This window comes from Pezoporus wallicus, unplaced genomic scaffold (genome assembly GCF_028554395.1).
Source record: "Pezoporus wallicus isolate ANWC-B61680 ecotype Strahan unplaced genomic scaffold, APGP_CSIRO_Pwel_v1 contig_5418, whole genome shotgun sequence".
NCBI classification, from domain to species: Eukaryota; Metazoa; Chordata; class Aves; order Psittaciformes; family Psittacidae; genus Pezoporus; species Pezoporus wallicus.
In genome coordinates, this window is record NW_026640709.1 from 3,450,997 (window position 1) to 3,471,899 (window position 20,903).

Sequence of the window (20,903 nt, forward strand, 5' to 3'; positions counted from 1 at the left end):
CTACAGATAGCCATGTTTGGCAGTATTTTCAAACTGAAGGGGCAAAGGAACAGAATGTAGTAGAAGAGGAAAGAAACATAAAAAGGATGGAATGGTTGAAAGAAAATGCTTTAAAGACCAGACTACATAAGGCAGTTTGTGTAACAGTGACATCTATTGGTAGAAATACCAGAATTGACTTAGAAGTACATTTTAAACTCTTGTAGCATTCTTTTACTCATTATTCTCTTGAGCTTGTTAAAAAATTGATTTCTTCTAACCTCCTTTCTGAAAATAATTCATTAGAATGTTGTTGTATTACAGTGATGGTACGGGGTTATCCTTGTAATAAAATGTTGAGATGAAAACGAATTACTGGACTGAAAAGTACTGTGACGTAGTTGTCATCACTGCTACAAATATATGCTACAACAGGAATAATCCAGTCCGTGAGGATACTTCTTTTGCATTTACAAAGTCATTGTATAGAGCAGAAGGCCTTTCAAGCTAAAAGCCATTTAAGAACAATAATTTGAGTAAAGTGAGAGGTTTCTAAGACTAATAAGCAGTTTGCTTCCATTTGCTCACGTTTTTTAAAGCCATATTTTCTGTCCAATTAATTAAATTGTGAAAAAGGGAATGACTTCAGTTTCTTGAAGAAAGAATACTTATTTCAGTGTTTCCAAAAGATGCAGAACAAAAGCCTCCATTTCTAAAAAGAGGGGTGCTCAGTATGCGCTGATGGGTTGTTAATGACCCACTAGGACACTTTATCCTGCAGCTTACTCCCTGTGACTCTTGAAAGTCTTTCAGAGCTGAACTCTGGGCTGAATTACTCACAGAGCCCTTGCATTTGGTAGACTATTTTTCTGCTTAAGGATGAGTCCATGTCTAGTTGCGTGACAAAGGTTGAAGGAGGAGCTGCCGAAAGAATGGTAGTGAGAAGGCTGCTGCCGGTGCTGCCATCAGAATCCGTTAGACTGCAGCACTGCTACAACCAGCCTATAAGAAAGATAATGGCCAAAAATAGGTTGCGTGAGTTGGTCTGGTGATGGCAGTCAATTCCCAGGTGTTGTCTTCCCTGTGCACTCCTCAGACTGGACAAGAAGACAACTGTGGTCAAAAAATGTGTCTGTGTCTGAAGAGGAACTCTGAAACAAAGATGATGTTTCCAGGAAATAGCAACTGAAATGGACTAATATATTTCCTCACAGCTGTGCTACACCCACCCATGTGATGATGTTGGAAGAAAAAGTTTAACCTGATTGATCAAAAAGCAGTTACATTCATAATAATGACAATGTGAAACCCCAAGCTTCTTACTGAATGCTTTCTATGGATTAGGATCGTCCTTACAGAAATTTATAATATATTTGTATATGTGCACATATTGATACACTACTGTTTGCTAATGTTATTGTAAAGATGTGTCTATGTTTTTGGTAGTTGGGAGAAGGCAAATAAAATAACTGAGTGAGAGAGTGGATGAACTCTGCTCCGACAGGAATTTCAAATGCACAATCTGTATCCGAAGTCTGAAAAAAATTCCTATGTTGGATTTTAAATTTTAGTTGGAGCATGCTGTGTTCTCATTCACAAGCCAGCATAGAAAAGATACGGCGATATGGAAGATAATGAAACAAAATAGAAATGCAGCTCCACCCTATTCTTTATGCAACATTTCTTCTCAGATAAAAAAGCACATAAATGAGATGTGAAATTGCAGCTAATATAACTTAATATGTAGTAATTAAAAAAAAAAATTGGTAAATTTACATAACTATGTGGATTTTATTTTATACAGTTTTTTGTTTAATCTTTATTATATCATACTGTAGATTTGGAGCAAAAAGCCTGTTGAAATTAAAAGAAGGTGAAAAGAGAGCAACCTAGAAAAGGAAAGCACAAGGGGAAAAGATTAAAAATTCATCTCCATTCTTTGTTACACTAAGTGCCGGCCTTTGTGCCTTAATGCACAAAGATCTTACTCAGTTTACTTACACAGTTTACAGTGATCTTCTATTCCCTGTCTTTGTTATTTGTATGTCCACTTGTTTTAACTAGGAGATAAGTCAACACATCTTTCTACAAATTCTGTATCAGAATTAGCACTGAGTTTTGATGTGACAGGTTTTACAGGCTAACTGTTCCATACATGTATTGATACAATATGCATTTCTTCATAAGAGTTAGCTTGCTTTCCTAATGTTCTTTCTAGTTTTATAAACATATAACCATTATCATCTTCTTCCAAATTCTCTAAAGTAGTCCATATTTCAGTGTCAGGAAGAATTTTGATGAAGATGATAAAAACCACATTACATTTCTACAGCTCCCTACACCAAGTGTGTCTTGTGCCCACTCATTCTGTTAACATCATGTAATGCTGAATTTTGATAAGAATTATCATATCTATGTTTCTGTTGCTACAGCTAAACTTAATTATTTGCATTTAAAACGATTATGTTGGTGATATCCAGATCCTCAGAGCTCAGGAAAATTGCTCACATAACAGTCCACGGTGAGGTAACAAGGCTGAGAATAATGATGAAAATCCAGGATTTAAAGATTTCCTTCCATCTTCTCTGCCTTTTCTATTTGACAGCATTTAAGGAGTTAAAATACTAAGTACAAAATGAGATAAACACCAGGAGAGACAAACAAGACAGCAGGCAAATGTTAAGATTCATTATCAGTCAGCGCAGTAAGGGTTGGGCCTCGGACAGGGCAGAGGGCAGGACTGTCAGCTGAGCTTCACACAACCACAACCACAGCCTGCAGCTGCACGTGGCTTTTCTGAAGCCTGACACAATTTGTGCATTCTATGATTCTATTATTATTATTTTCAATAAATTATACACATTTTCTTGGTTAAAGCTCTTTGTGCTGAAAAACAGTACAGATGTTTAGCCACTTGGATGTCTTGTAAAATGTCTTCAGGTCCTGTTCTTGTTTCTCTAGTTTGCTATTACAGAGATCTGAAAAGGCAATCTGAATAGATATGGGGTCAGGAAGCCTTGTGTCCTGTCGTATGACAGTCATAGAAATTAGATTACTTTATTCTGGCTTATTGTGTGTTTTCTCAAAGATAGTTTAAAAACCTACTTCAGGGGAGATCTTAAGACACCTCAGAAACAGAACAAGAGTGAGCTGTAGGTGTGACTTCTGTCTGTGATAAAATGTAGGTCAGGAAGGGTGTGGATTATTAAATGTGCTTTAAACTGTAAAGAATGATTGTCCTTTTGTATAATTAGCAAGTTGACTGCTCTGAAAGTTGCTATGACAGGTTTTAGGGGCTTTTCTGAGGCACCAGAGAGTTGTCAGTTTTATTAAGTGACATGAATATCATAACTGATTTTTTTCTAGAGATTTTGAAGTTGTTTCTTCCTTCAGATGCAGTATTACAACCTCTTCAGTGATACTTCCCTTATGAGATAGATCCAGCCAGCATTAAACCACTTCTGCCAGCAAACTGCCTCATTTACACATCAAAATATGATGATCTCCTTCTTGTGTAAAAATATTAACGGCATGTATCGATCTAGGTATTTTACCCAGAAATACTCTACTGGGTAAGTACCAATGTGTATTTCATAATCAGTTATATAGTCCCTCATCAGGGCACTGTCCACTGGGATGATCATCAGACTGTGAGAAATAAGTCCTCACAAAACCATTATTTGAGGTTGGGGGTTTATGGGCTGCATGGTGAATTTGAGAGATCAGCTAGCTTCCAGATTTTGATCATTTCTCCAGAGACAGTTACAGACCCAAGTTTCCTTGTTCATTCTAGTGCTGAAAAAGCTTGAAAGTTTCTTCTCGCTTTCTCAAGTTTATTATCAAAAGTACATATAAAGCAGTATCATTTTCTGCAGGTTTATGAGATTACCTCTGGCTTTATAAGGTATATTTCTGCTTCTGGAGTTCAGTTATTCAGTGTTCAACTCTGTTTTTTCTAGCATCTCAACGCATTGCATAACCTTGGCATGACACTCAAAGCACCATTCTTTTCACTACTCATTTGATCATTGTCTTTTAAGTTTTGTTGGGATGTTGTTTAGATATAAAGTATGGCTTTCCTGGTTTTAAGTCACTTTTAAACTAAACTTTTCATATGTACTGTAATATTAAAATCTTAAATAGTTACATAGTGACTATTTTCAGTAACCTGCCTATGTACAATATTCATAGAACTGTTACAGCTTGATGACTCTAGATTATTACAGTAAAGTTTTATTCTAAGTATGGGCTGTCATTAACATAAACAGATAAATATTTGTCATAATCTGAATGTTTAGTTTAAAAGGTACCATGAAGTTGTTCACATATAGTTTTTGTTAGTGAGCAGTGAAACTGTCCATGAAAAATGCGATTTAATGTTTAGCCATCATAAGTTAACCAACCCCCAAACAAATAGGTACATAAGCAGATAAGCAAGGCATAACTATATGCAGTGTAAGGACAATGAACAATCCCATGGTTGAACATAGATGTAAACTTAAATGTAGAAAACTTTGGTTCAGTAGGGTCACTTTGCCCCAGTTGTCACAGAATATCACAGAACAGCTTGGGTTGGAAGGGGCCTTAAAGATTATCTAGTTCCAACCCCTCTGCATGGGCAGGGACACCTTCCACTAAAGCAAGATGCTCAAAGTCCCATCCAACCTGGCCTTGAACACTTCCAGGGATGGGGCATCCACAACTTCTCTGGGCAACCTGTTCCAGTGTCTCCCCATCCCCACAGTAAAGAATTTCTTCCTTATATCTAACCTAAATCTAGTCTAGTTCAGTTTAAACCCATTACCCACTGTCCTCTCACTATATGTAATTTGTCATAAAATTAAATTTGAAAATGCTATAGATTTGCCTTCAAGAATTCTTGTTTTAGAGGGAAATCATGAGTGCTGAGGTAGCTACTTTCCATTTGTTCTACAAACCCTGGGATTGTAAGAGTAGGTTGGTACAGGGAGTGATAAAGATACTGTGTCTCTTTCCTTGAGTAGGGCTTCCTTTTGTGATGTTTATCTAAAGCCTAGAACACAAGGGGAGTTGTGACCTGTCAGTCATTTCTGTCCTTGTCACCAGATGTTTAAGCACAGCGGAGAAGCAAGTCCAGAGCAGGGAGTAAGGCAGAAGATACTGTTCTCTGTTAAATCACAGATAAAGATGGGAATGATTCCGGTGCCCTTTGTCTGTAGGTATGCATGCAAGCCTGTCATTGAAAAGGTGCCTGTAAGCTTCATCAAAGGCCTTAGTGTTACAATCTGTTTTTTGGGGAACTTTCTTCCTGCTGACTTTTGCGGTTGACCTTATGATCTTTTATAATATATTGAAAAGGTAAATACATACTTTTTGTACAATGTACATTTTTTAAACATGAAACCAAAAATTAAATGTGTTGGGATACTTTGTTTTGTAGCTTGTCTGTTAATGTTTAGCTTCTCAATGTTTTTGAGTAATCTGACACGGTGTTGTGATCTGCAGCTGATTTCCCTGTGAATGACAGCTTTCCCCATGCTGCTTGTTTAAGATTACTCATCACAGCTAAACGGCTGACCGTAGAATGACCCTCAGAATTCTGTGGGAAAAAAAAAAAAGAATCGTATCTTTGAATTTCTGAGGTACTAATGTGGAAATTTGACTAAACAAACTTCTTACAGGCCAGGGAATATAAGAGTATCAATTCCTGTAGATTTGCAGTCTGTAGTTCCAAAAATAAAGAACAAAGTGAAGACTTTTGATGGGAACCTTACCTAAATGTTACTGAATTTCTGAATATCAAAGGTGCTTAAGAGTATTTCGTGCTTGCTTTGTAGGTGTTTTAGGAAAAAAAAAAAATAGTAGTGTCCCTGGCAGCTTCTGTTAATACTGAGTTATACAGTCTTGAAGATTTCCTTTAAGTGTTTTTGCCAGTATTAACTAAAACAAATCTCACACATGCAGCATTACCGTGGCAATATATATATATAAATATATGAACGTTACCAAAAAGTGTGTCAGCGGAGATTGTTCTGGTTTGAAGTAACCCACGCTTGGTGCTGCGCGGCTGGACAGCCTGCTGATGTCTAAACAGTTAACTCGGCGTTGGGAGAGCTGGCTGTTTACCCTGCCCACCCAAAGAGCTCCTAGTCACTGGGTGTGGCGGGAAAAGCCTTTGATAAGTACCTGTGTACAGTTCACAGAAGTAGCTGTGCAGACTTAGGACAGTAGTAATATGAAACCAGTCTCGTTGGTTTTTGTTCATGGCCCTGGAGGCTGAAATCTGCATTCCAGATGAAACCTGCAGCAAATCGGAAGAGAGCCTCTTTTTTTTTTCCTGCTTTCTTCGGCTTCAAGGGCACTCACGCGAGTTCGCTCTGGCCAGACAGGAGCTGGGGACTCCGCACAGACTCCGGGTGGTGGCATTGGAAGCTTCGGATTTGTTACTTCAGGTTTACATTTGACATTTTTGAGTTGTTACGGATTTATAGAAGAAGATCTTTATTAAAGGGGAAAGACTACGCAAAAGAATTCATCAGGACTTTTCTGCTGAAAACCACTCGCAGCTTCTGTACTGGGATAAGGAAGTAGCAAACTCCAAATGTGCCCAGCTCCGTCCGGGAGGTTTCTTTATATAGCTGCTCTGTGCTTTTAGCACGTAGGAAGCTGCGTGCAGCCAGTAGGATTGCAGGCGTCCCAGCAGTAACCATTGGTTGAATTTTCAGCCGAGATTAGTGCGTTGGCATATTTGCTGTGACAAAAAGCCCTTTGTGTAAAGGAACAAGTTACTGACGCTGCTGAGAACTTTTTTTTACGGTGGGTTTTTTTGCTGCTCCTGAAGTAGAGTTGAGAGCCCCGACGACCCCTTCGGCGGTCGGGTGGAGCGCTGGAAGCGGAAGGAGGGGCCCGGTGACCTGGGGGAGGCTGGGTGCGTTCGCAGGGCAGGGGAGCGCTGTCTGTTGCAGTGCCTGTAGTGAGTTCAGCCTGCTGGCTGAGTGCATGCGGTAAATACTTGTTTTGCAGTTAGTGGCAGTAGTAGAAGCAAACTTACTCTGTACTTCATGCAACATGGAAGAAGAAAATGCAGTGCCTGACTGTATTGATCTTTCAGACCTGGAGAATATAGCAGAAAGTGAACCTGATCTTCTTACTACATTTTCAGTGAAAACACTTTTTGGATTTACAACTAAATTTGAATCTGCAGCTTCCAAAGAAGAAACAGTGCTTAAAGCATTTCAACCTTTGCACACCAGTATAAATACTCATGCTAACACCTGGCATGAGAGGAATGATAATGACTGTAATGACGACTCAGAAAATCAGCCTGGCATGAATAGTACCAGTGGGCAAGCTGACCCAGTGTCTGGTAGGCACATGGACCTGGAGCTGGAGTTAGCTGAACAAAATGAATTACTTCTTCACCATTTAAGGTTTGTACAGACTTCTTTGTCTGAATCTGACAATGATGACAAGGATGCTATTCTTGTACAAGGTACTTTGGTTCAGACAATAAGCGATACAGAATCGGACACGGAGAGTAAGGACCTAAACACCAGTGAAAACAGTACAAGCGAATCTGGTCTAGACAATGCTGCTTTGTTTGCTGAGACTTCGGGCAACAACAATCAAAATAAGGAAGAGTCAGAATCAGAAGGACACAGCAACAGTGATGACAATGTGGATTCAGATGACATTGGCTTACACCCACCAATTTCTGAGCGGCTCCCAAAAGAGCTGGATGGTATTCTGGAGCATGACTCCTGTGGAAAAGACAAAATGTTAATGGATGAGCAGTTCAGTGTCTTGCTTGCTACAGGGGAATGCCCTCAAGAACTTCCAGATGAAGAACAAAGACCTTCAGCTGATAATACATTGCTCCAAAAACCAGCACTGGCTGAAAAGACTTTCCAGCTGCCCGCTTTCTTTAGTGGACTACGTGTGAGGAAAAAGGGACTGACCACAGAGGATGGGGAAACTGTTACAGAAATTAAACCAAGGGAGAATGATTTAGCTCTGCTCAAATTACGACAGCCTGTTAAGAAATCCAGTATTACATCAGGTTTGGCCACTAAAAAAAAATCAGCTGAACTTAAAGCAAGTCCTACTTTCCTGGAACAACTCTCGCACTTGTTAAACATAGATGTCTCTAAGAATGAAGATAGAACTGAGGATTCTGGTGAAGGATCTGGGGTGACTGAGAGCAGTGATGAAGCTCAAGAAAACAAAGCCTCCAGCAAAACAGAATCACGATTTCCCTCTGAGGAAATGAAATCAAGCCCTGCTGAATCTGCACTGGATGTCTTTAAAGCTTTATTCACACGGCCTCCAAAAAAAGAAACAACTGCAGATACTTCAGAGCTGGAAGCCATAAAACGCAAAATGAGAAATGAAAAAGAGTCCTTGAAAGCTGTATTTGAAAGGTCAAAATCGAAACCTGGGGATGGACCATCAGACAAATCTGTAGGTTGAATTACTTTTTCTTCCTAAGATCTGGAAATAGATTAAAAAAAATTATTGGTGGGGAATGAAGGTCAAAATGTCAGAATTGTCCTCTTCTTTTGGCAATATCAAATTTTGGATTCCCAACTGAAGAAATGTTGGGGCTAATTTGTCAAAATTCCTGATCATCTTCAGTTGTAGCAGAGTTCAGTAAGAGCTGATGGTAGTCACAGCCTTTCAATTAGAAGTGACAGCTTAAAAAAACAGTTTTCGATTTTTAAGGAAAGATCACTACAAAACAGTTGTCCGTATAGTAAGTATGGGTTTATATCAGTTTGGTGCTGCAGATATCTACTGTAGTATTATTTCATAGCTTCTCAATCTCACTCTGTTTTTTTTAATTGAGGTTTTTATTTTTAGAAGTAGTTTTTCATTTTACCGTTAGGAATAATTCTATGTTAAGAGCTTGTACAAGAAGTTACGGATGATTTTCAACTCAGTTTGTCCAAGATGTAGAATTTAAAGTAGGTTTGTTTTTTTTTCCTATTTGCATGCATGTGTCTGGCTTTGAAAATATTGATAAGCATTTAGCCTTACCTGCAAATAACTTTGTGATTCCAGTTAGATGGCTCAAGTTATGGAGTAACGTAAGCATTTGTAAGGTTAATATTGTTAAGCATATGGAGATTTAGTTAGTAAATGTTTAAGAAAAAAAAAACAAGCCTTTGCTAAGTTTTCATAGTACCAAAATGATAAATAACTTTGAATGTGATTTGAACTCTTTAGTTAAATGAGTAACCCTTGGGTTGGGGTTCCCTCAACTGAAATTCTTACAGCTACATCTTTGGCAGGTATAATCAGTCGAGAAGATTGTGCTGGATGGCTAAAGGGGGGAATTGTCTTAATGATTAAATTTGCAGGATTGGGCCCTACAGCAGAAGCTATTTAAGTTAATTTGCTGTGTTGGTTGTACTCTCTTTCAAATTTTTATTCTTACATAAAATTAAAAACTTTTAAAATATTTTCAGTGACACCTGCGTAGACTGATAATACCAGTTTGTAGTAAATTACCTATGGGGAGGAGAAAAGAGATACTCATTGGCTGTGGCTCGTACAGCAATTGCAGTCTGTATGTGCTCTTCCCATTCCTGGCTTGCTTCTTCCTGCTTGCACCATTCCCTGCGCTGTGCTGTAGTAAGCATTTGCGAGGCTCACAGCAAACCTCTTTGGGAAGCTGTCCTCATACAGGGTGAGTGAGGAAGTGCAGAATTCAGCAGGAGTGGCTTTTATAAGTGTCTGCTTAATGTCCGGTGTAGTGTAAATGCACATTTTCTCAGAGCAAAGCCAGAGTGAAAGGTCTTGCTTTGTGTGGGCCATTGGGGCCACTTTCATACTGGGTTTTGCTGTGGCTGCAGTTGTGTCTGTGCAGTTGCTTTTAGAAGCATGTTGTAAATCAGACTATAAGAAATGCCATAGATGAAAAAAAAACCCAAATCCTAGACCTGTATGAGAGTGCTTGTTTAGTGGTTTGGGTTTGGGTTTGTTTTTTCCCCATTTAAAGTGTTAATTTAGCATTCCAGTTGACAGTGCTGTCCCATTAACAGCTGCAACAGCATTTTAATGTGACAGTATTACATGGTATGTGGACTGAGCAAGCTGCTGTAGGTGGGGCAGGAATTTCATAAACTAGCTGCTTCCAGAAAATTATATTGTTAAATGATGTCTTAGGTGAATTGCACTAATGTTTACATGTAAGAGGAGCACAGATGGGTCCTTTCACTCTGAAGAAAAGATACAGGTAAAACTCCTTGGTGTTCTTGACCACCTCTGGTTCACCAAAACACAGACAGCTTCCCACACTGATGTGAACAGTTTCAACATATTATTGTATGTCACACACATTACGTTATTTTCCTTGTCAAATTATGTTTCTACACTGATTTCTTTGTACCCCTTCCAATCAAGTGAGCACTGTTTCGATTGGTAGAATGAGGCAGATGAGCATTCTGGAGCATACATCTAGAGCTGAGCATGGTGGTTGCTGTTTTGGAATCAATTGACACTGCAGACTTTAATTTTTTCTTGCATCATTTTAACAGCCTGACCTGAGTCCCTCAGAGCAAGATGACAAGACTCCAGGGAGACTCCAGACTGTCTGGCCACCCCCAAAAGCAAAGCATGAAGAAGTAAAAGTAGGATTAAAGTACACAGAAGCAGGTAAAACAGAGGTGAAGCATTTGCAGAAATTAGTTTCTGGTATTTTTAATCTTGTTTAATACGGAGATGGTAATAAGTCATAGTATTATCTGGAAAAACAAGACTTTGTTTTAGATGTGTTGTTTGCTGTTGCTTGTTAAGCATCTGATTTTTAAAAGTAAGCAGTGAAGTCTGCATTGAAACCTAAATGCTTGCCTGTAGAAATTTATGAGGAAAGAAGTGGGTTTCTGATGAATTAGATTATCAATTTTTAACGGGGTTCTGTTCAGTTGAGTGACAGAATAATGAACGAGTGGAAACCTGACTGCCTTAGAATGTGAGGGGCAGTGACCTGCTGGAATGTAGTCTGGCTGCAGTTTTTTTTTCAGGTACTGTCCAGAATAAAGGTAATGGATACAGATTATTGCAACTTGTGTGTAAACAGAGGAATACTTATATCTGCTCAGGTCACTTTTATAACTAGCTATGTATGTTGTCCTATACAAATGTATGAGAGAGTGTGTCCAAAGTGCAATGCTAACAAGTTACCAGATATGCTTTCCACAGAAAAATATTTCTTATTTTTTTGCGTGTGTTGTAGGTAAATATTCACATGACATACGTACAAGGGAAACAAAAACATTATTGTAGCTACTGCAACTCTGTTTCAAATGTGTATTTTTAAATATAAACAGGAGGCCTTGTTACTCAAATCAGTCAGAAATTCTGGAATTGTCTGAAGTATCAAAAGGAAAGGCCATAGACCATCTGTTCTTTATATACATGGAGATCTTGGAAAATAACCACCTAGAAAGGATTAAGTGCAATTAAATCCCAAGCTTTTATACTACCTTGCTGTGAGAAATCGTACAGGGTAATACTGTATGGTTCTTTCCAGCTCCAGTAGATATCCATTTGGCCTTGCATATGAGAAGGAACAAAAAGGAGTAATGTATCTACTGCTTTGTATTATTTAGTGTATTACTTCTTTCTCCCTCAGTTTTCTCTGCCTCAATCTTCCTTTTTTTGTAAAGGGGGCATAATATTGGAAGTATAAAAGTTGCTGGAAGGTTCATAAACTTCAGTTTTGAGAGGAACAGCATATACACAGAATTGAATTTATGGTGTCTGGGAGTTTGTCAATAGATGACCAGGACAGGGATGCAGCTGTTTACAGAGAGTGCTACAGGCTCTTTCTGTTACTCTTAGGTTCTTGTTATAGACTTGCCATATTTAATTTTACCCAAATAAGTATTTTTTCTGCTAATGACTGTAATCATCTGTGGCAAAAACATAATGATGAAACAAAAAAAGGAAGGGGAACAGAATTAACAAAAGCTGCAGATTCTACTACTTGTAGAGAAATTAGGTCATGTTTTCCTGAAATTTGAATAGGAAGGGCAGACTGGCTTAAAGCCCATGTAAATTGTTGCTCTTTTGTTACTGTGATATTTTGGGTGGCAGTGTCATCAACATGCTAATGGTTAGTTTGCTAAGTCAATTTTTTATACAGACCAGATTCTGCAGTTCATTAGTCACTGCAGTGTCTGGCAGAGAGAGGCATTTGAATCAAAACAAACTGCTGATGATTCAGCTAAGATGAGACAGAAGCAGGAGCTTTTAAAGGAAATTGGGAAAGGCCGTATTTGCAACATATGTTAGGAGTGCAGTGGAGCTATAGGTGTACCTCAGTCGTTAGCAGGTTTATGTTTCTCATGGATGCCCAGAAAGCAGTTGTGGCAGCAAGGACACTGCAAGCAGTTGTAAGTTGCGTATGATGGATCAGTTACATTCTGGTTTTCTGAGTGAAAGGGTGTCTGTTTTAAAGCACTATGCTAAGGAATTAATTTCTGCAGTCTTCTGCAAGTGAAGCAAGGTACTGCTCATGAGTAGTGCTGACACTAAAAAAACAGGAGTTCCTATTCAGTGTTGGTCTTACTGCTGGGGGAGGATGGACAGGTTTTGTGTTTTTTCTTTTAAAGAATTTTAAAGTGGCAATATGGCATTACTTCTAAACTCACTATCTTTTCTCTGACAGTGGTTGGTACCTTCAAAGTGCATGTGTATACGGGCATTTGCTCTCATTAGCCTTTCTATCCAAAATTTCCGCCCAGCCACCAGTGCTTCATAGTGGACTTCTTAAAATATGATACAAAGCAGATTAATGATCACATTTAAACTGACTAGTCTCAAGCAATCTCAACGTGAAACTCTGTTTCTTACCCCAGTGTCTTGTCCTGACAGCTAAGGTCAACTAAAAAGAATCTTGATTTCAGAATAGAGCCCAAAAATTGTGTTTGGCAGGAATATTTGTGATTCCAGTCTTCCTCCACTTATGTTCCTGAACAGGTGATTACCAGTAACATAAGAAATGCTGAAGTGACCTGTTTTACCTTTCAGTCTATGATTTATGTTAGTGTTTTAATTTCTGTGATTAAGAGCTTTATCTACCAAAACAATAGGAATCTGTATACAAACAACAACAGTAGGCTGAATTATTAGGTAAGTATTCATTTAGCACAGCTTTATTTGAAGCTTAAACAAAATGCATCTGTCACAAGTGCGGTCATACTCAAGGGTAAATCTATGGACATAAGTCTTTGCACTTAGAGTACAAGAATATGTACTTATTTTATGAGGTTGCATTTGCCATGAGAAATCAGTGTTTTGAGTAACACTGAAAATTTGAAAGTTGGATTGCTGTAATCTTTCTTACAGTTCTGCACCAAGTCTTTGATTTACTTCCTTCATCCACATTCATTCTTTCCATGCATTACGGCAGCTCTGACAGGAAGGTAGGGACACTGAGGGAGAGGATTCCTGGCTTTTTGATCTCTTCTCGCTTCCTTGCCATGTTTTTCCTCATTGTTCTTGTTGCCTGATGGAAGCAAGAAATTCAGGCTTAATTTGGCCTATGCAGCAGACATCACAGTGACTCATAGCAGCTTGGAGGAGTAGCTAACTCCCTCCTGAAGCTTGTAGTCTGGCTTGTTGTGTGGGAAACCAGCTGAAAAGCAAATGGACCTAACAAGGAACACATGTGTCAAGCTGACTAGGCCTGTTAGGAATATTAGAAGTGAAAGGAGGTAGTGAACAAATATAACTCTGCAATATGTTTTTTTCATGCCTTTGATACCGTCTTGTGTAGTCACAGTATTGTCTACCCCAAGACCCAAATCTTGAGTTGTAAATTTTGAATTAAAAGGATGATATTACTATGTTTTCTTAATCCTTTAATTCCTCTGTTTCCATAAAGCAACTGACTGCATTGTCAACTGGCTCTCTGTAATTAGCACAAGCTGCTTGCACGGTTCTCTAGAGAAACTGGAACTTCTTTGAAGTGTGTCAGTCTAAAATAGATGAAGTCCAGAAAGTCTGTAGTGCTTTACACTGTTTATATCCTGGAAGACTAGAAGAAAAGTATTTTAATTTATAGTTACAGGTTAATTCCATGGGAAACTACCAAGCAGTCAAAGACATTTCTGTGCATATTTCTCTGGTCCTAAAGTTCTGCTTTCATTAAAAGTTTCTTTTTCTTCCATAATTCTTAGAGCGATTTCTCCCATTTTTAAATCATTAAATCTGATACAAGGGTAGATGTGTCAGCCATTAGGTATGGTAAGAGTATCTATCCAGGCAGAGGAGACTGTCTATACTGAGTGAACTCATCTGTGACAGTAGATCACGTAGAATCCACACATAATGAACATCTCAGCTGCTGCATCTGTGTATGTCAGCACTTGCAACCTCTCACATCCAAGACGAGGACTTTAGACATGAGTTCTGCTGCTCATAAAACTATTTGTGTTTGAAGAACAATCTCCATATTAAGGTGGTATAGATATACAGATCCTGTGATTCCTGTTAAAATTGCATTTTAGCCATTAGAATTAACATAGTTTCTTATACAAAACGGAGACAGTTTAGTCTTTTGCTTAAGCAAAAAAGAAATTTCAAGTGATGACAGAAGTATTTGACATTCCTGCTGGAGAAAATGCAATTTTAAAAAAATCAAGTTGAAACATTAATCTATTAGTGCTTTTTTTTTCCATTACATGTTCTCCTGTTAATTCAAATGTCTATATTTAATACTAAAAACCCCTGTTCTCTCACAGTCTGTCTATTCATCATCCTTAAATCTGCAGTGAGGTAATGCTGCTGTAATTTCTGTGACAGCAGTCTGATGCTGTAAGCACATTTCAGGGTAAATAAAATCAGGAGGTGACTGAGAAAGCTTTTGTTAAAAAAATGTGTCTAAGTAAGTGGTGACTTAAATACAAATTAATGGCAGAGTTTTATTACCAAATCCCTTACGCTCTTGGTTCCCATTACGAAGTCACTTTATGCTCATGCTGTAGATGCAGAGAATAACCAGCTTATGTGAGAGAGAGAGGCATAATGGTCTGAACAAAATGATGAGAGATAAGAACATGATTTCTTATCTTTCTTTAACATAAGTGTCCTTTTTAGCCTTGAACAATTTGTCTCTAAAAAAGGCGTAATGCTGATGTTGTTAGTGTTCTGAAGGAAGTTGTTGTAACAGTGGCTGCTAACAGTTGATTTCAGTTTAAAATAAAAACTTGACTTTTTCTAGTACTTTCAATTTATTTGATTTCACTGTGGTATTTGGGGTTTAGTTCTGGGATTCTATTATAGATTTTATTGTCATGAATTAGATAAAGCAGGACTACAGTAAGCAGGATATTATGCATCAGTTGAAGGTAGTGTTTTTCTGGTTTAATGGTCACTGACCAGTTGCATGTAACCTCAGAGTGCAGGTAGACTGCATAAAGGGTTTCTAAATTGTTTTACTATATTTTACTGAATTTATTGTGCAGCATGACAGGTGTATTTGGCCATGTTATGTTAGTGTTTCCTATTTGACAAATACCCTAGTTTGTTATTGAGAAGCTGAGTTTTTATTACAAGATTGTTTTAGCCATATCATATTCCTCTAGAGTAACAGCAACATTTTGTCCCCTTACTTATGCCAATGAAAGCTATAATTTTATGGATACGGAAGGTACTGGTCATAGTGCTGCTTGGAAATCCCTGTAGTCTCAGACAAATGTGTTGTGCATATGCTGATCAATGCAGCAGATGCTTTTCTGGGTATCTTGTAGCTCTGTCTCTTAAGATTTACTTTGAAGATATTACCAAAAAACTTCAAAGCCAAGCATGCAACAGAATCTTCCTTTTCTCTCCCCACCTCAGCTGATACAGTCATTCACACTGTGCCTCCTGAGACAGGAACAAAAAGGTAGGCCCCTGTTAATGCTGAAGATTTGTGGTTAAGATGCTTGTATTCCATTTCCAGCCCTTTTGCTGCTTCCTGGAATGCCTTCAGGAAAGTTGTGAGACTTTTCTAAGCTTCAATTTACCCATCTGTAAAATTAGGATAAGAGTCCTGACCTATTTTTCAAGCCAAATTCAAGTCCTTTTTTATGTTCATGGGCTATTAGCACTAGATAGAAATGCAGAATTGAAAAGAATACTGACTTCCTAAACTTCAATCTGCAAAAAAGCACACTTATAGTATGGGAACTGTGCCTATGGCCAAGTGGTAAAATGTTCATGGCCTCCTATACACTGAGAATGATATCATATGATGAGGCAGAAGAGTTATGCTCCACTTCTTCAATGAAAATCCCTCCTTTATTTCTCTTATGCATACCACCTATAGAAATGTAGTGATTTTTGCAATGCCTATTGTTTTGGGGTCTGGATGCATCTATTGCAGCAGCTGCCTGACCAAGGCATGTTTTACAGTATTCAAAGCCATATCTGGAATGCATACACAGCTATAGATACCATGCTTAAGAACATAGAGAACAGCTTTGGTCCACTCAAAGTCGAAACTTGATTTTTAAACCCCATTTTTCCTAGTGAGAAGATTAATCTATTATCTGAATATAATAAAGGCAAGTTCTATGAATTGTTTCTTTTATTGTAGATTTTATTTTTAAGTGTAGGGTCCTACCAGTGCAACATGGCAAAGCCCAAAACAGTCACAGGGTTTTGTGAAATGAGTCTTGTTATATAATGGGAACACAGTGAAAGAGTGACTGTGTACAGCACAGGAAGGACAACTTTGTATTTTATTTCCATTCTTCTATTTCAAAATATATGAGGCACTTTGTATAACAGAAATGCCTCTGAGTTTTACTGAATTCACTTTTGTGTTCTCCAGTTTCACTCTTCATGTGATTTGAAGTTCTGGTTGGCCCAGCATTTAAACATGAGAGATGTAGGTGCTGGACTATATGAAACACTGGGCCTGAATACCTGGACACTTTCTGAAAATTTGTACTTGGATTTAGAAATGCATTTTGGGTTTCTTTTTAGTTGACTTCAATACCATTCCTGCCAAGTTTACACCCTTTGCTATGGCACAGACATGTATTCTCTTACCTGTAAAAAGCCCAGCTCCTAGTTTTGTATATATCCATGTGCTAAGTTTGTCAACAGCTCTAAACTTGAGAATTGATGAGAACATGTTAAGTGATGTGCCTATGTGTGTGGATGTGTAGTATGCCTACATTCACCCACATACCCACCCACCCATATTTGAATAAATATAATGCACGTGTAGTAGGCATGCATTCTCAATGTATGCCTACTATATATAGTATACAGCAATTGTGAAGGTGTTATAGATCTAGAATAAGTGCTTTGTATTTTATATTTGTGCTAGATGAAGTATCTAGAGTCTAGAACTCGTCAAAGAAATTCTTCAATAAATTTGTTCCTTGTGTTTGCTGGTAAGGTGTTTTTTGTTTGCCGTATTGCGTTAGTGAATATCGTCCTAGAATAGACTGGTTTTGTAAAGACAAAGTAGGATATTTATTGAGGAAGAAATCATCTTGTATGTCCCCAGCAGCTGCACCTCTAACGCTGCTTTTCTGGGAGGGTGAAAATGAAAAGTGAAGCTATTTATTTCCCCTATCAGGTAAATGAACTGTAGCTGTAACCTCTCACAGGAGAGGAACGGTCAAGTAGGTAAGTTACTCAGGTGACTGCTTCTGAATAGTGCTTTATGCTGCTTTGCAGTCAGAAAGAGTAAGAACTATTTTCTTCATTTCCATAACGGAGAATTAAGGGGTTGCTGTTTTTTCCTTCTGGAAGCTGCTTTTCTGTGGGCATCATTCTGTTGGTTGCTCTCAGGGAATTCAGTGAGTGTTGTAAAATTACTTAATTTTCTATAGTAAGTTAACTTTTGTAATCTTCTCTATTATCTGAATATCTGGACACAATTTAGACAGAATTCTGTCTTGTTTAGGTGTGTTTATTCTCCATGTGTTTCCGTTCCTCACATCTTCCATGTGTCTCCGTTCCTCACATCTTCCATGTTTGTACTGTACCAGGATCTTTAAGGTGCTGAAAATAATTGCAGTTTTAAGTGTGAAAGGTTCTTCCTTCCCTTAAAAGTCTAACTAACTAACTAACTAAATAAGTTGAAGTGAAGGATGTCTGCTCATTTCCTAGTATGGAAGATTGACATCCTTACATGTGTTGAGTTATGGAGCTGGGAAGTAAAGAAAGGAGGACAGATAGTAGATGGAATGGGGTGAGAAGGATTTAGATAACGGGTCGAAAGTGCGTTCAGTATTGTTTTAGCTAATCCCCTATCCCTAAAAAAAATGGTTAATTCTAAAAATTTCTTCAATCACAAATCACTTTTGATTTCCTAAACCTAAAATTAAATGCAAAATTTGTTCAAATTGGCATTCAGAAAGTTGAAGGAAGTCAGTTTTTCATAAACCTAAGCTTTGTGCTGCTACTGACCAATCATCTTCTAAAAAAAATGTGTAAGCCACAATTTGTCTTAAAATGTTGCATTCATGTAGCTTTTCAAATAAATGTTTGTATTTCTCCCAGTGTAACTTCTGTGTAAAATCATGCATTATAAACACCATTCCAAAACTGAACAAATGCCGTGTTTTGAAAATTGCTCATGACTGTGCTTATTGGATGAAAAGTCTGAAAATTTACTGCTTTTTAGTACTCTAGCCTGAAAAAGGCCGTAAGATCTCATCAATGCGCCTGTAAAAACCAATGTATAAATAATGGAAAAGGTGTAGCTGCGGTGTGTAGATTCCCTTCTGACACCTGGTGGCTGAAGGGGAAAACTACATGGGGAAAGAATGGGGGAGGAAACAGGCTGTTGTAAACGGGAATGCTGAAAACGATGGCTCCAAGGGCTGCCAAGGAGGGAGAAGAAATTAAGAAACCCTCACTGTTCTGAAATTTAATGAATCAGCTAATGATTTCCTTTGTGCTACAGGGTGTGGTACATCTCAAGAGAGGTAGGTTGTACTCGGGTTTCCCAGCTTTTGTTCTCTCATTACTTCTAAACTGTGTTAATATTATTTTGCATGTTTCCACACACTGAGATGAATGTGCAAGACTTTTTACAAAAAAGAATGCACTGACAAGAAGTGGCTATATGGGTAATTTATCTTCGGAGCTTTTACTTTCGGCTTGAAGTTTTGAGATCATGGCAGAGAAGGTTCGTTCCTGAATTGCTTGTGTAAAGTTTGAGGAACAATTAATTTATTTGAAATACGGGTTATGCAGATTTCTGTGTGAAAGGTTTTCATTTGAAATTTTATTTAAAATTATTCAAGTGAGTAAGATGTTTTATTTTGAAAGAAGAAAAGGTATTTTTTGCACAGCAGTTTTGACACAATAATACTGAAAAATATTTGAAAGTGTATACTTGCATTTTGAAACAGTTTTGGAAAATTGCCATTCAAAACATTGTCACCCACTATTCCCATTATTCTCAAAGTTAAAGGTTAAATTTTCAGGTCAGCAGATTTACGAGTGAATCCTTGTACCTGTTCTTTTAGAAACAGTGATGAGCAGTATAGCTTGCTCAGTGTCATGACAAAGATTTACATGAGCATATATTGTCTATATTTGTAAACGTTATTTCTGCTCTCTATTCAGATAATTTCCATGTAAATATACAATTGACATATGCTAATCACAGGATGTCCAAAACATCCCAGTGTTATTTCATGCTTAGTTTTCTATGTATTAAGGAAAAGCAGGCATATTATAGTGTGTATTTTCTTTGCGAAACAGTGAAGCATGCATGCTTCAGACTTCACTAATCACTAGTAGTATTTGATATGCTTTATTGCTACCACCCGGTACCATATGTCATACATTAGTCACTGTTACTGCACAGTCTATTTTTTTGTGTGTGTGTTTGTGTTTTAGAAACAACTTAAAAAGCAAAACTAGGCATTCTTGAAAGTTTTCCACCCCTATCTTGCATCTTCTGCCAGACTCCCTGCTAGAATATGTATTTAATGAGTGTAAAAATAGAAATTCATGGTATGAAGCTTAAATACGGCCTTACTTATGCTTTTGTCTCTAGCTCACCTCAAGCTTTACAAGGAGGGACCACCAGGTGGGTGGAACAGTGTAATGTTGTCCGTCTGTGTCTAGTCTTTGGTCTCTTTTGTTACTGTGAAGGCAATATTTACCTTTCCTTGATGGAGTAAAAATGATCAAGGTGAAGTCCACAGTACCTACCAACGTTTAGGACTAAACATTTGATAAAGGCTACAGAAGTTCTGTAAGATAGATGAGGAACTATTTTCAGAATTCTAGCTTACATTACTTCACTTTCAGTGGCCACCATCCCATTAAAGTGAGTGGAATTTAAGTTGATTTCGTTGACTTCAGATCCATCGCACAATGCTGAGTGTGAAATTTTACAAAGTTAAGATTTGAAGTACGATCAGAGCATCACCATTGAGAACTGGTGTATTACCTTCTCTTTTTTTTTTTTTTTTTTTTAATTCTTTCTCGTTTTATCTTGTCTGTGGGCAAACTCCAGGTAAATATGAACCCATTTGAGAGATAATCTGTGTAATAATTGGGCTTGTTATAATCTAGCAGTGCTTACTCTAAAAATCTTTGAATTAAAGACTGGAGATGTAGCAAAAATCGAGCTGGAAAAATGCTTTCTGAGTTGGTGGGCTATGGTACTCCATTGTGAGATGCATCTTGTATAAAACAGTGGTAACAGTTGAATTTAAGCAAAAAGACAAGGTGAAATGAATTAATAAGTAATGAGAAATATTGTAGTAGCATACTTTTACCGCTTTGAATGAATATTGCTCATCAAAAATGCCAGCTGAAGTTTTTTTACAAGAACTAAATTTGCCCTGTTTGCTAGTTTAGTACTAGCCAGTTTGGTGGATGATAGATTTTACTTTTCCATAACCTCATTACTGGACATAACCTTGTATTTGGGTATACACTGGTTTTTATTCAAAAGAAGAGCACATTTA

At 37.8% G+C, this 20,903-nt stretch overlaps 1 protein-coding gene across 6 annotated transcripts in view; it reads left to right on the forward strand.

The window, feature by feature from the left end:
* FMN1 (formin 1) overlaps nt 1-20,903 on the forward strand; it is a 187,904-nt gene that overhangs the window by 49,482 nt on the left and 117,519 nt on the right. For 3 of the 6 annotated variants that reach the window (XM_057420082.1, XM_057420084.1, XM_057420083.1), the window contains exons 4-5: nt 10,497-10,614; nt 19,982-20,014. In XM_057420082.1, the coding sequence (XP_057276065.1) occupies nt 10,497-10,614; nt 19,982-20,014 (151 nt within the window). Of the gene's footprint in view, nt 1-6,089; nt 8,419-10,496; nt 10,615-19,981; nt 20,015-20,903 lie in introns of those variants that run through there. The other 3 variants (XM_057420087.1, XM_057420088.1, XM_057420085.1) reach the window with 3 other exon arrangements.